Consider the following 13,694-nt stretch of genomic DNA (forward strand, 5'->3'; position numbering starts at 1 on the left):
ATACGATACTTTGAGTCGCGTATGTAAATTTCGGCCGAAGAACACAATAATAAATTCTGATCTTCTCTCGTAGTTCGGCAAAGTCCAGGGGACCGGCCTCGATAACTCGGAACTACCCCCTTGAAACATGGCGCGTTCCGTTATACGTCCGTCGTTCAATCTTTCAACCCGGCAGATTTATTGAAATTTTATGCAGTCTTCGATGAGGTCTAACTTTGGAGTTTTATAGCCGGGGTAAAATAGAGATCGCACGCGGGGAGATGAGCCCGACTTCTTATATGCGGAATTTCCCTCCCGTACACGGTATATCTATGCACCTAACATATTACATTATTTTTTTTCCCCTTCTTTCCGATTGCGTGTCTCCATTTCAACTTTATTTTATACCCGCGCGTATATTACGTATTCGAGTAAAGGTACCCTCTGTACGTTATTATAACAAAACAATTTAACCTTATTTCGCATGCGAACGTCTAATATTACCGGGGCCCCTCCCTTTCCACATCTTGGAATAATTATAAGGTACAATTATAATATCACGTTTGTGTTTTGATTTGTATATCACGATATCAAATAAATTGAAAGGCGTATATATGATAATTAGTCGAGCCGGTTGAACGGGATCGTTTTCCAGCTATACTTTTGATATCGTGTATTACACGGACGTACACATAATTTCGGTGGAGTTGAAGTGGGGAGAATTTAATACGCGTCAACCAAAAACGAGCCGGGTAAGATGGTTCGCCGGTATTAATTCAACCCGCTTCAAATTACCATGACGATTAAGGAGTTGTAAATATAAGCAAATTGCTTTTCCTCCCCGGTGAATTTTGATGTACTCCCTTACACAGCCGTACAGCGTTCAAACTAAGCGCCCGCATATTACAGTTAGTTTCAACCCTAAAAACACTGAGACGGAGCGCAGAGTTGTTTGATCGCAAAAATTTTCTAAATAAATAAGCAACCCCCAGATTTTCTTCGTTTTCATTCGTCTCCCTTGTGCATTTCTTTCAAGGTGAATCGACGTTCGACGAAAACTAAAGTGAACTCCGTGAAAGTGTGAAAAGCTGTGATTAGCGAAACCTTGTGGAATTTGGTGAGAAAAATGAGGGACAAATTTAGAAAATTTTCGAGCCACAAATTCCCATCGATTTCGATCGAATGCGGAGCACGAAACTCCTTCGCAGTCGGAAGACATCGTCGTCAACTTCGACGGTCTCCCGAAGCTGACGGAGGACGGACACTTAAGCTAATCTAACCTGAGGTTGTGATTGTCCGTGTTGTCGGCGGCGTCTTCTCCGGAGTCCTGGGTCAGAGGTCCTTGTGTAACGTCAACTCCCATACTTCCAAGGTCAAGTGCCGCGTAGGTACGCCGTGCTTGCACCCTCGCGACGCCTCCGACGCCTCCCGTAACGTCGCCACCTCCACCCCCACCCCCGACCAACTCCTGGTAAAGCTCGTCGTAGAGAGAACTGCCGCTGTTACTGTTCAACGCGTCGTCGAGTCTCGCCGGGTCCAGATGATAGTTCGGATTCTCGAACGAGAGAAGTCCGTTCTCTGAAAAATTGATGAACGAATTGGTTATGGGCTCTACGAAGATGCCGCGGTGCCACACGATCATCTGCAGAGCGAATTACGACTCAACATTTTCACATCTTCATTTTTCGTTTATTCTCATTTAATCAGCGTAGATGTTGGGGTGACAAAATGAACCTTTGATCTCATAGGATGAGTATTTATAAATTCCAGTGTAAAAGATATTTCCGAGTCTGAGGGGGGCAGCTTTATGCGTTTCTCGAGAGAGGTAAAATTAATATAACGGAACAGGTGCGTTCACATTGTTTCGACACATTGCGGAGCACGTAATTTAATTAAAAATTTCTCAACCATGCGGAGCGTCGGAGGGGCGCTCATTTAATTCTACATAAAAACATCCATGCGATACCGCGTGCGTCACACGCATCGGATCGCCTGCATGGACGAGAGCTAGTGACGTTGAAAAACAAAATACACGTGATAATCGTGCGAATTCGTATGACGGAATAACCCATCCGTGTGTGTTTCCAGCATTTTTCTCATAAATCTAGCGTCCACTCCGTTCTATCTTTTTTCTTTCCGTTTTAACGAATTCATTCGACATCGGTTATGCGCCCGTCGGATCGGCTGGATTATGACTGAAGAGCGTAACGGTGGTGGAGATGTATGTACAACATAAATCCTCGAGCAAAGTTTCCTTGGCCCCGTTTCCGTCGATTTCTATTTGCGCGACCTTCTCCTATCGATTACCCCTCGTGACTCAAAAATGTCGCGAGCTAAAATAAACGGCGTATCTGTCCGCAGTCTGCCGCACGACGGAAAAAAGACAACCGAGTTGTAACGATCCCATGGGAATAGATGATCGTGGGTAAAAAAAAAAATTTTTTCACCAACAAAATCGATTTTCTCGCGATTGCGGAATAACGTGGGAAAACCACAACGAACCGCGCGTCGCCGAAGAATAAAAATAACACAAAAGAGCGAAACTAAAAGTATTAGAATACATGGAGCAAAAACGAAGACGCATTGCTCTCGTAACTGTCTGTCTCGGTACCGCCGCGCAGTACATCCGTTTTACTTCTTTTCATGCGGGACGTTTTATCTCCTGCAAGTCCTACACATTTTTCTAAACGTCACCTCGCTCCACGTTGCAACGCGAGACATTTCCTCGCAACAACCAGACCGTGCTTTAATCTTACACAGAGTAACACCCCCCCGGTAACGGTAAGTATACGCTGCAGCTACTCTGCGACGTCTTTTATAGCGTCTAAACTACGAGAGGAGGACGTAGAGAGAAAAAAAAAAAAAAAAAAAAACCAAGAGAAAACCAATGAAAAATGAAAAGAAATTATGAAAAACCACCGAGAGAATGACACGTTCGGAAGGAAATTTTCTGCGACAGCGGAAAAACTGAAGTAAAAAAATAAAAAAAGTAAAAAGTAAATGAGGTTACTGCTAGAGATATGCCGAGTTTGGAGATATGCGGGATCTACGAGTGTTCTTCGTGTTCAAATAAGGAAAACTTACTGATATTCCTCAAGATGGTGGCGGCAGCAAATACGACTCTGTAGATGCATCGGTAAAGTATATCCATACTTCGAGTGTATCACGCCATATTGTTTGCGAGGAAATTCTCTCGTGTTTCATCAACATTTGTAAACGAGCAAGCGATACGCGGAGGGACGTGTGACTTTTTATTTCCGTTGAATTTTTTGTCGAGAGACTAGAGAGAAAAAAAAAAAAAAAGAAAAAAAAATGGAAAACCCGGCGTGGGTGTGATCAGACGGTGTTCCACGAGTGAAATAGCCGAAAAAGAAGATAGTCTACAACCGTAAAATGTAAGTATCCGATGATATGGGATTTTTCCATTGTCACGCGAAGCTTTCAGAGGATCTACTCGCTCTCAGGTTCAGCCGAGGTGACCTTAGCTAGTGAGAAATATTCTCTCGAGATTCGCGGGCCTCCTTATTCCGACAAATTATACTTTATTCCCGCGAAACCGACGACCACACTATCGTATAACTATATCCGTGAAATGTACGTACTTATATACACTTTCGACGTTTCCATGTACGAAAAGATATACCACTACGCTATGCGTGGGTGCTTTAGAGGTGTGTTCGAGGTATAACGTAAGGTAGCTACGTACAGGTAACGACCAACCCGCAGCCCGCGTCACTCGAAAGGCATTTTCAAACAGTTTCCACGAAAACTCTCGACAAGTTGTTTTAGAAACTAGAAACTAGTTCGCCGTATCGTTATCTTTAATACCCGTAGCTAGAGAGCGTATGTGGAAGAGGTTAACCTTCAGACTGGCGCGATAAATGAGCTTACAGGACTACAACCCTCCTCGAACGACAGACCGGAGTAGAGAAGGCCCCTCGGTTCAGCCGCTTCCTTTTGCCAGCAAACGCCAACCGGCACTCTCTCTCTCTCTCGACATTTTCAAGCGTTTGCTGCACGCGGTAGACAGAGCTGAATAGATACGCGGCACCGGATACCTATACCCTCCGTGTAAAGGGTGTAAATACCTGCAGCACTTTTATAGAGAGGAAAAACTCGAAGGAAGGCTGAGGGATCTACATGAGGGGACAGGAAAAACGAAATAGGAAAAAAAACCTGTCGATATCTTAGGGCCGAACCGTGCGACATTTGGCACGTGACTACACCGCTGCAGCTGGTGTAGCACGTGACGATTTCGAGGGAAGATACTAACCGACGTTATTATAGGGGTTTCCGCTAACGAAGAGGGTTGATTAAACGCTCGATTAAGTAAATCGTAATTAACATATTTGTACGTGTTGCTCGGATTCGAAGCAATGAAATACAACACACACGTGTGTCTCCTGTCTCCTGTTTTCTTTTTGTTCAGTGGAGGAAATAATTTTTAATTTTGCTAGTTACGTGTAACGATAATTTTTTGTTTTTTTGAGAATTTACCGACGACATCCCGCTTCATCCGAAAAGTGAATCTCCGCAAAATCAAATCCTGTCGCAAAACTGTCGCTTCAAAAAAACAATTCAACGATCGGCTGATTCTGTTCGTTGAAAGGGTACGCACAAGGCCATCGAGTGAAATATCGCTTACGAGCTTGCGGCGTAGAGGAGGTACTCAATCGTCTAATTACGTGAATGACGTACGATGAAAGCCATTGTGTTCTCGTGCGCGAGTGAGGCCTACCGGCAATTTTTTTCTCATTCTCTACTGGAAAAGGGAAGAAGGAAATGGAGAATGGCAGAATGGAAAACGCCATGATATTCAATGTTTTAATCGCCCGAGGTGTTCTTCGGGAGTTTCTTCTCTTCCCACTCCGTCCGCGAAGCCCTCGGGGGCCTCACACCGATAATCTGGAGGATTGAAAGCTCGCCGGACACGTGAACGAGATACCAATCCGTACGGAAAAATTAAAAGTATTCATTAATTTACTACGCGTAGCGGGTCTGTTTGAAACTTGGAACAAGTTCGAACCTCGGTTTCATTGGAACCATTAAAAACGAACCCCGCCACGCGAAAAGCTCAGGGCAATGAAACTTGATATTCGAAGGAACGTCGGAAGAAATGGAAGAAGTAAAAGCACAAACAGGGGACGGGGGGGGGGGGGGGGGGACACTACGAGCGGATAACACCGGAGTCACTTCTTTCGAAGGTAATCGATAAGGTGAGGTGACTCATAGGGGCGGTGACAGGAATCACTCGTAGAGACCGCCTTCTAGTAGCTAATACACGAAGCTACTCAAGCCAAAGCTGCGGAGTTAACTTCCGCGAGATGCTAGCGCTAACTCGCTGCCAAGAGTTTCGCTTTATTTTCCAACATCCTCCACTACGAGGACACGCCACGGCGTATCCCGAATAACGAATGGCCCATTTCAAAGGAGTATAAAATAAAATTAGCCGGTTGATCGATTGAAATTGCGTTGCTCTATATTCCGAATCGTGAAACACGACGACGGCAGCAGCCTTGGCGCAAAATTTCCTCCCCTTCAACTTTCTTATCCGATTTGATTTTATTTCAATGTTACATTTATTCATTTACTGTTTTTCTTGGTTTGATTTTTTTTTTTTTTTTTTAACTCTCTTTTCGCGCCCTCGCTAGAAAAAAACTTGCGGATCGACGCGCAGCCTGGGGATGCTGCGGGCGAGATACGAGAGAGAAGATCGCGCCTATCTCGCGACACGGACAAAAGCTCGTCGAACAAGAGGCGATGCGAACGCGATATCTAAATGTTATGGGGTGCGGAGTGTTGGTGAGCGGCGGACCGGGTGCCGGTGGGTTAGCCCGGCTTGGTCCAATCCCAAAAGTGATCGTTAAAGTTTATAGCGACGGCTCGAAAGGTTAAGACTTCCTCCTCTCAACGAGCAACATTTAGCTTTACGGTAGTGGTAATTCTGACGTAATAGGTAACTCCGTAACATCACAGAGCAAATTCGGATGCCACATGCAATTCGATTTGATTACAACCGACAAAATCCAAAGGGAAAAAAAAAAAAAATTGTTCACCTTTCCACGTGTAAAAAATTATTCCCGTCTTTTTAAGCGGTGAAATTTTTCGGTTCAATGAGTTCCACTGTTCTCGCGAAAAGGGATGAAGCCTTTTTTGATAGGGACTCATTCTTTCATCACGGAATTAAGAAATATCGAGTGACCCTTGAAACCCGTGGCCCTTGTACCGCAAGGTTTCAATAATCTCTTCAGCTCGAAAGGAGATTTGACGAGCTGGAGATGATCGAGGAGAGACGGCTGAGTTTGAAGAGGAATTTTTGACCGGGTGAACGACGGGGGGGGATTCCATCATGTCCCGGAGCCAAATATCGTCTGCAAATTAACCGGATGCGAGAGATGGCAATTTGATGCCGAACAGGAGATACGGTGCATCTGCGGTGGAGTAATATGCAGAGAAAAAAAGAATAATAAGAATCTGGCGAATTTCTCGAATGCGAGCTGTACGCTGCACCCTGGAAACACATAACCCTCCCCGCTATCTCCTTTCTTTCACATCAAACGAAATGAAATTTCTGCAGTTCATCCCCGACGGAGCGGCGCGCTTGTACGTACTACTCATTTTCCAAATTGGACGTAATGGCGGCCAGGGAAAATACGTAGCGCACGTAAATCCGTACACCGAAATATACACAAGCAAGGATTTAATTACGTGAGAATTTAGCCGGCAACTAACTAGAATGCACGCCATTATCTCCGTCGTTGGTATATCTATATGCGAATAATATCTGGAGTAAATGAGTTTCTGAAGGTACGCCGAATATATAAAACCTAAATTGATGCAAAAATATAAAATACACATACATGTATCTTGCAAATTGTTTCTCGCGTGCGTTATCGTTCAAATAAAAAAAAAAAAACAAAAAACCGTTCAAGGAAAAAAAACCACCTCCAGACGCAAAGTCGAATAAAATCAAAATTTACACACATACCCTATTGAATAAAAAATGGCAACATATGTACATCGGTATATACGAAGGTTGGTGGCGGTTATTTTTTCCCCCACTAAAAGGTCTCCGCACGTTTTTTGCCCGGCGAGATCGCGTATCTTTATGACTTAATAACCAAGTGACGCGCTGCAGGCCGGGTTTTGCCCCTTTTTTTTTGCCGCCGTTCCGAATGCTTGTAAAAAACGCGAGCCCTCGTGAGAATGCCCCATACGAGTTGCCGTGAGCCGCAAGCTAGATCCACGGCTGACCAACACCTTGACTCTATTTTTCCCTTTTTTTTCCTTTTTGCAAATATTAAATCCTCCAGTCAGATCTAATTTAAATCTTAACTATCACCTTGTTTACGATTCTCTTTCACAAAACAGAATAAACTCAAACTTTTCCAAAGTATAGTTCAGACGTTTCGAGGACGGTCAGATTCTGATCTCACGTACCATTTTTTTTTTTTTCTTCCGAGCCCTCAAAAACGAGAGCGTTTTCGATTTTATTCTCCGACACCAAATGAAGAAAAGTCACAAGTACATTTTCAATTGGTCTTCGTAATTTTTTCGAGTGCATAAATTGACGAGGGGCTTACGTGATCCGGGTAAGTTTGGGGTGAATTAGGTTCAACTTTGGTTACGAGCTGCACTATAAGGGCAGGAAGATAGTCGGCGGTATATAACGTAAATAGGTGAGTCCTCGTTGGCGTCACCGTTCGTTCTGATTCACCGACACACAGCCAGATATAGGTACGATAATAAAAGCCCGGCTATTTAGTATATCGAGGGAAGTATATGTATATGTATATTATACACCCCCTAGACAAGTAATAGCGTTTAAGGGTTGCGTGTGGCGCCAAGTATGAATGGCGCCGCGACGTCTAGCCTCTACGGAGTGGCCCCGCCGTTCAAAGCTCGTCTCGTGCGTCACTGGATGAGGAAAACAGCTAGCGGCCACTTATTATACGTACCAGTTGGCAAAGGAACAATTTTTTTTTCAACTAATGAATTTTATGTAAAGAATTATTGCGAGTCAAGGTCCGAATCGCACGCGCGGCACGACGTGTGATAACTAATGAACAACGGAACGGAACGACAGCGATCGGCGATCAGAGGAGACCTGTGGATTTATTTTTTTACCGAGAATTTCGAAGATTCGTGTCGTCGATGATTGGCGACGTTCGTCAGAAATTTCTGGGAACAAGTATTTCGCGTACCACACCCTCATGTATCGTGTATTACCGTATACCCGGAATGCGACAATGCTGGATTCGACCCCTGACCTTTGGCGATAATTAGCGGTTACGTCCGTATACGCCGTATCCTACTTTGACTCCGATAAGGATCACGACGCGACGCGCGGTTTACCGAAGTTACTAACTTAAATGTTCCGTAGCTTTCACAATATCGAGAAAGTAGTCGAAAGCTCCTCTACGGTAGAAGGCTATACCGAAGGCTCCGAAAGGGGCTTTTGAAGGGGGATTTGTCTTTCAGAACCTCGTTCGAAGAGAACCGGACCACTTTGCTACCGTATAATATTCGTCGATAATCTATAATCTGTACTTAAATACCTCCCCGACTTCGCGACCTTCGTATCGGCCAGACCGTTGAAACGCTTCGGATAATAATATCAATCCAGGTGACATAGACCTATCGATTTTAACCCGGCTACTCGTTCGACTTTCTGATGCGAGAGTTGACAACAAGACTCGCAGGGACGACCTGTGCTCCTACATATTTAACTTTTGATTTTGGCCCTATCACAGTGATGCAGATCGTAATAAAGATGCAGTTTATTACACACGCTCTACGTCATTTTCACCGGCCAACTTTCAGAAGCTGAATCACCTCGCCTTCACCTTTGACCCTAACCAGTAGCGCCAAGGTCTTTCGTGCTGTTAACATTCGAGTTTATATAGGCGCACAAAAAGCGCTCCCGTGTCGACGTGACGTTCAGATATTTCGATAAAAGATACACCGAGATATCAGATTTCCGAGGATTAATTTAGAAGGACGTATAGTATTTATCGATTTATTATATTCATTTTTTCCGGTTCAAAGATCCAGAGGATCGAAACACCGATTTTTCTTCATAGAATTAATTTTCCACCCTCTTCGGATCACTTTTTGGCGTACACCTATTTTCGGTGCTTAATATAATTTCGTGACGCGCCGTTCAAACTACCGTTGACTTTTTTTTTGTCACTATAGGTGAAGTTCCGAGTGCAACACCTACCCTTTGACGAGTGCAGGGTCGTAGTGTACAGCCCGTTAAAAAAAATATTCATAATCTAGAGGCTCATATATATACATATATCTCCGTAGAGTAGATCTGAGTCGACGTATTTCAGCGGGTAAAAGCTCGCGGCGAATAAAATTGAAGGGAAAATTTTTCCAGCCGACTGTACCGTGCGAAATATAGCCGGTAGATACCGTCATACCGTATTCGCAGAAACTGTCGGCCGAGCTAAAATTCATATCGCCCTGGTAAACTACATCGCTGTACGTACGACGTTCGCCTAGTTTTACGAGTAATCCTTAAAAAACTCGAAGCATTCAATGAATACACCATGAATTTGGGGGCACGTAGCTACCCAGTTATCCTGTACGGTTATACAAGTGCTGCACATTTCAGCGATAAGTAATGTTCGAGCGTCTGACAAAGTTATTTTTTCGAAAATTTGACGCACGGAAGCTCCGAACCGATTGTATTCCATCCCGTTTTGTTTCATTGATCGTGAAATAGAGTGGCGTATTTTTTTTTTTTTTTTTTTTTTTTATCGTTACTATATGATAAAGAAAACGGATATTTGAAAAGGAATTCTTCTCCAAATATCCGGCCGCGAAACACGGACGGTTGAACCGTACTCTCGAGTACATCGCGATCCTCCTATTCCGCCGGTCTAGATCCCCCGGAGATTAATAACCGGCCGGACGGCCGTCCGACGACGTCGGACCTTTACTACTGCGCGCTGACGCCGGTATGTCTGACCGTACCGCGATATTTCTACTCGAATACTTCGCCGGCCGCGGTAGAGGAGTACGGCGACGTTGAAATTCGTCGCGAATGCTTCGTCGTTGGTTTTTTATTTTTCGGTTATCAGCATCGGTTATATTCGGGGTATTCGGAGCCACGACGCGTCGTAACGCCACCCTCGATGGAATCGTCGATTTTTTGATCTATCGGACCGGAATATTTTCGACTAGATCGAGATGTACGCGACACCCGCACGACGACTGGGGGGATGAATAACGATCGTTATTGTCTCCTCGTGTAAACCGAGGACGCGTTGTGTAAATAGGAACCTTGTTATTAACCGAGTAGTAATACCTGATTATTATGGCTAATAAAACCGACAGAGTTTCATGGGGTTATCATATCGTGTTAATGTCATGCTTATCGTTAACTGCACTTGTTATTCATCGGCTGTTCGTCCACCCATATTCATGGGAATATTATGCCTGTTGCGTTAATTAGCGTAATTTATACGTGGCGTATGTCATCTTAAGTACGTTGTTATTTCACGTGAACCCTCAACGTCAAATTTCGCGGTGTACACTTGTAACCGTGTTCGAGTCGACGAGACGACGGTTTTTGGGAAAGATTTTCCCCCCAGATTCTTCACTCGCCCGGTAATAAATAACGACCGGTAAACAGATTTGTTGGTTCCTTAGCTCCCTTACAACTTGTGTATCCGGGTTGCACCAGGTGCAGAAATCGATGCTCTGGCTACCTCGAGTTAACCGCGTGGGCGATACAGGGTGCTGCGCGGGGATCGTTAAAAATTTATTACTTCGGAATGAAAGGCGGTTTGTCTTCCTGGGAGTTCCATTAGTGCATTAAACTGTCATTTCCGTTTCCTACCAGCGGTAACGCGAGTATCACACGATGAACGCAACGATTATCGTTGCGTTGAGGAGTGCAGCGGTCGATTTTACAATTTTTTAAAAGTAAGCGTCGAGAGTTAACGAGAGAAAAAATGTGCTGAGAATCGCGAACGGAGATGAAAGACCGTGCGACTAATTTTGTTAGACCCTTCGAACAACTTGTCACACGTGGATCAATTTTTCGACAAAAAAATGAAAATAATTCAGATCGAACAGCGAAGAACCGGCGCTCGTTATCCGTGAAATGAAAGAAAGATCCCTCATTTTCTCTACAAGCTAGCCTGCCCGTTAATTAACCATATGAGATAGGCCAGGCGTATTTTTAGATAATTAACGGCAATCTGAAGCACGCGATGTATCATGCGGCCTTATCGAGAAGCTCGCTTGAATAGGGGCCCAAGAAACGAGGAAGAAATAAAAATGAAACACGACAGAATAAGAGCGTTTTGTTTTAATTTTTCACAACGTGATTTCATATAATTCCGCGAGAACTGGGAAAGCCCGAATACGACAAACTCTCGTATCCTTTTTTAACGCCCCCCGCACAGCCTTGCGACGTCCGAAACGGAGGCGTTAGTCGTGCACGTTGAGTCGGAGGAGAAAAAAACTAAAGATACGCCCGCATGACGGATCACACGGAGAAACGGAGGCCCTACTACGAGAACTGGAAATGAAAAATCTCGTTACACGCGACCGGATGACGACAACAGATTTTTATTGCGATTGGCCCGGCACCCAATACATCTACCGATATATAATATATGCTGTATGGTATATGAATTTCTTATCTATCTCTCATATCCCCGGCACGGCTCACGCCAATGTAACAACGCGAGAGTGGCTAGAGAAATTATATTTTAAGTTAATGAATTTAATAAACACTAAATCATAATGTGACAGACGGGGTATCGAGATAACGTCGAGAAAATAAGGGTGCCAAGATTCCCCCGTGTAATTATATTCACTGAATTTTTATCAAGCCAGAAATAATTATTCATGGAAAACCGACGGATGATACGCGATCGAGCGGTTTTTTTGTTTTTTCTTTCTTTTTTTTTAAAAAAAAAACTTCGAAACAGTTTTTACAAGTTTGCCAATCTTAATGAACGAAAACTCAATAACAGGTGCGCCGTTCGATCGCATTTCTTTTTCTATTAATTTTTTAACTCTCTCTTTCTCCTTATCATTATAACTGTGGAGTTTTTCAGTCACCTCCAAGGCCTCTCACGAGTCGAAGATTACGAAGATACGTACCTACATTGTTTTTCATTACCTGGATCGAATCGCGGTGACGGGGAGATGATCCAGTTCGATATACGATCTCGAGCCCCGACTCGTGATTTTTCTGCTCTTTTTCCTCAATATCTCCGGATCTCGTTTATCGCAGGTGCTTCATCGCGTATCTAAAAATCCAGCTGCAGTCGAGAATTCGAAAGAATTTCTAATAGATTCATCGCTCTTGGTCACGTAATATAACGGCGACAAAAAAAAAAAAAAAAAAAACCCTGAGATAATCCGGTAGGATGAATAATTGCATTACACCAACTCGCACGCTAACGAGCCTAAATATTTATTCGTTGAGTAATTAGCGCGCGCGTCCCGTTGCGATGTGACGTTGTAATAAAATGTCAAGTAAATTGTGCCACCAATTGAAGCGGCGACATTATCCGAGGCGTACGTGACGCGTAGCTATTGTACATTCGCACGCGTATATACCGACTAATTCGTGAAAAAAAAAAAAAAAAATCGTCCATTTTCGTTCTCCTCGTTTTCTCGCTTTTTCTGTACCACAGCGGCGAACGATCGTATTCATTCTCGCAAAGTTTCGTCCCGTCGTTTCCTCCTATGAAAATAAGCGTTGAATTCACGTCACGATTTTACACCGGTATAGTCGCATGTATATATACTATATACGTACTTTTCACTCGTACGTATAATGGTCGGCCAAAGTTCACTTTACTTCGAAGAGTTGGTCCGGTTTTGCGGCGAACTCGCGAGAGATTCACCTTGTACCTCTTGCTTTATCCACCCCCGTTACTCTACACCACTTTGTTTTACTTTTCTCCGCATTGCTTCGTAAACAACTCGTGTGTTTGTCCGTATAAGTCACCCTCTGCTCAAAAGTTGTTGTTGTTGTTGTATACCTCGTTTTCGCCCGAATCCGGATCTCAATTATCGTAACGGAACTGCGATGCATGTGGAAGCGAATTTTTAACGCGTGACGACGGACCGCGAAGAAAAAGAGAATCCTGCTTTCGAACCGTACAAGCTGTTCTGGTTTTGTTTGAAACAATTCAATGCTGCGTTTTATTTTTTTTCTCTTTTTGCCGGATCCATACGACCGTCAATTATTAACAAACTTACCGCGTCGCGGACGGCGGGCTCGCTTATACCACCCCGCGAAATCGTCGTCGACGGACACGAGGACGTATCGAATCGATATCGAGTGGAGGCCGACTGAATAATCGATGGACACGTCGGGGTTCGTGTCGCGGTACAGCTCACATGATGGACTTTAAGCCCCTGTACTCGAAGCGAATAGAAAATCCATCGATCTCGAAGGACGCCGTACATTGTAGGTCCGGATGCGATAGCGTTGATATTGAAAAAAAAGAAAAAAAAATCTACGGGGAGCACAAAAGACGTTAATTACCACGCGGGGGAATGAGAAGTTGGGGGTAGAATTTTTTTCGTTTTATAAATTTCTGAGTCTCGTGTTCTCCGATTTGTGGGGTGAGGTACGCGAGTGAGTAACGAATGAGCGAATTTGTGATTCGCGAAATAGGATTCGGATCGAAGAATGTGACAAAAGAAGCCCGCGCAGTAAAAGTGGTACGGTT

General features: G+C 44.0%; 1 protein-coding gene across 10 annotated transcripts in view; it reads right to left on the minus strand.

Moving 5' to 3' along the window:
• Positions 1-13,694, minus strand: part of LOC105689169 (protein Fe65 homolog) — a 138,188-nt gene that overhangs the window by 42,195 nt on the left and 82,299 nt on the right. For 9 of the 10 annotated variants that reach the window (XM_020854142.2, XM_048656049.1, XM_020854143.2 and 6 more), the window contains one exon: positions 1,260-1,557. In XM_020854142.2, the coding sequence (XP_020709801.2) occupies positions 1,260-1,557 (298 nt within the window). Of the gene's footprint in view, positions 1-1,259; positions 1,558-3,063; positions 3,146-13,694 lie in introns of those variants that run through there. The other variant, XM_020854148.2, reaches the window with a different exon arrangement.

Source organism: Athalia rosae, chromosome 5 (assembly GCF_917208135.1).
Source record: "Athalia rosae chromosome 5, iyAthRosa1.1, whole genome shotgun sequence".
Taxonomy (NCBI): Eukaryota; Metazoa; Arthropoda; class Insecta; order Hymenoptera; family Athaliidae; genus Athalia; species Athalia rosae.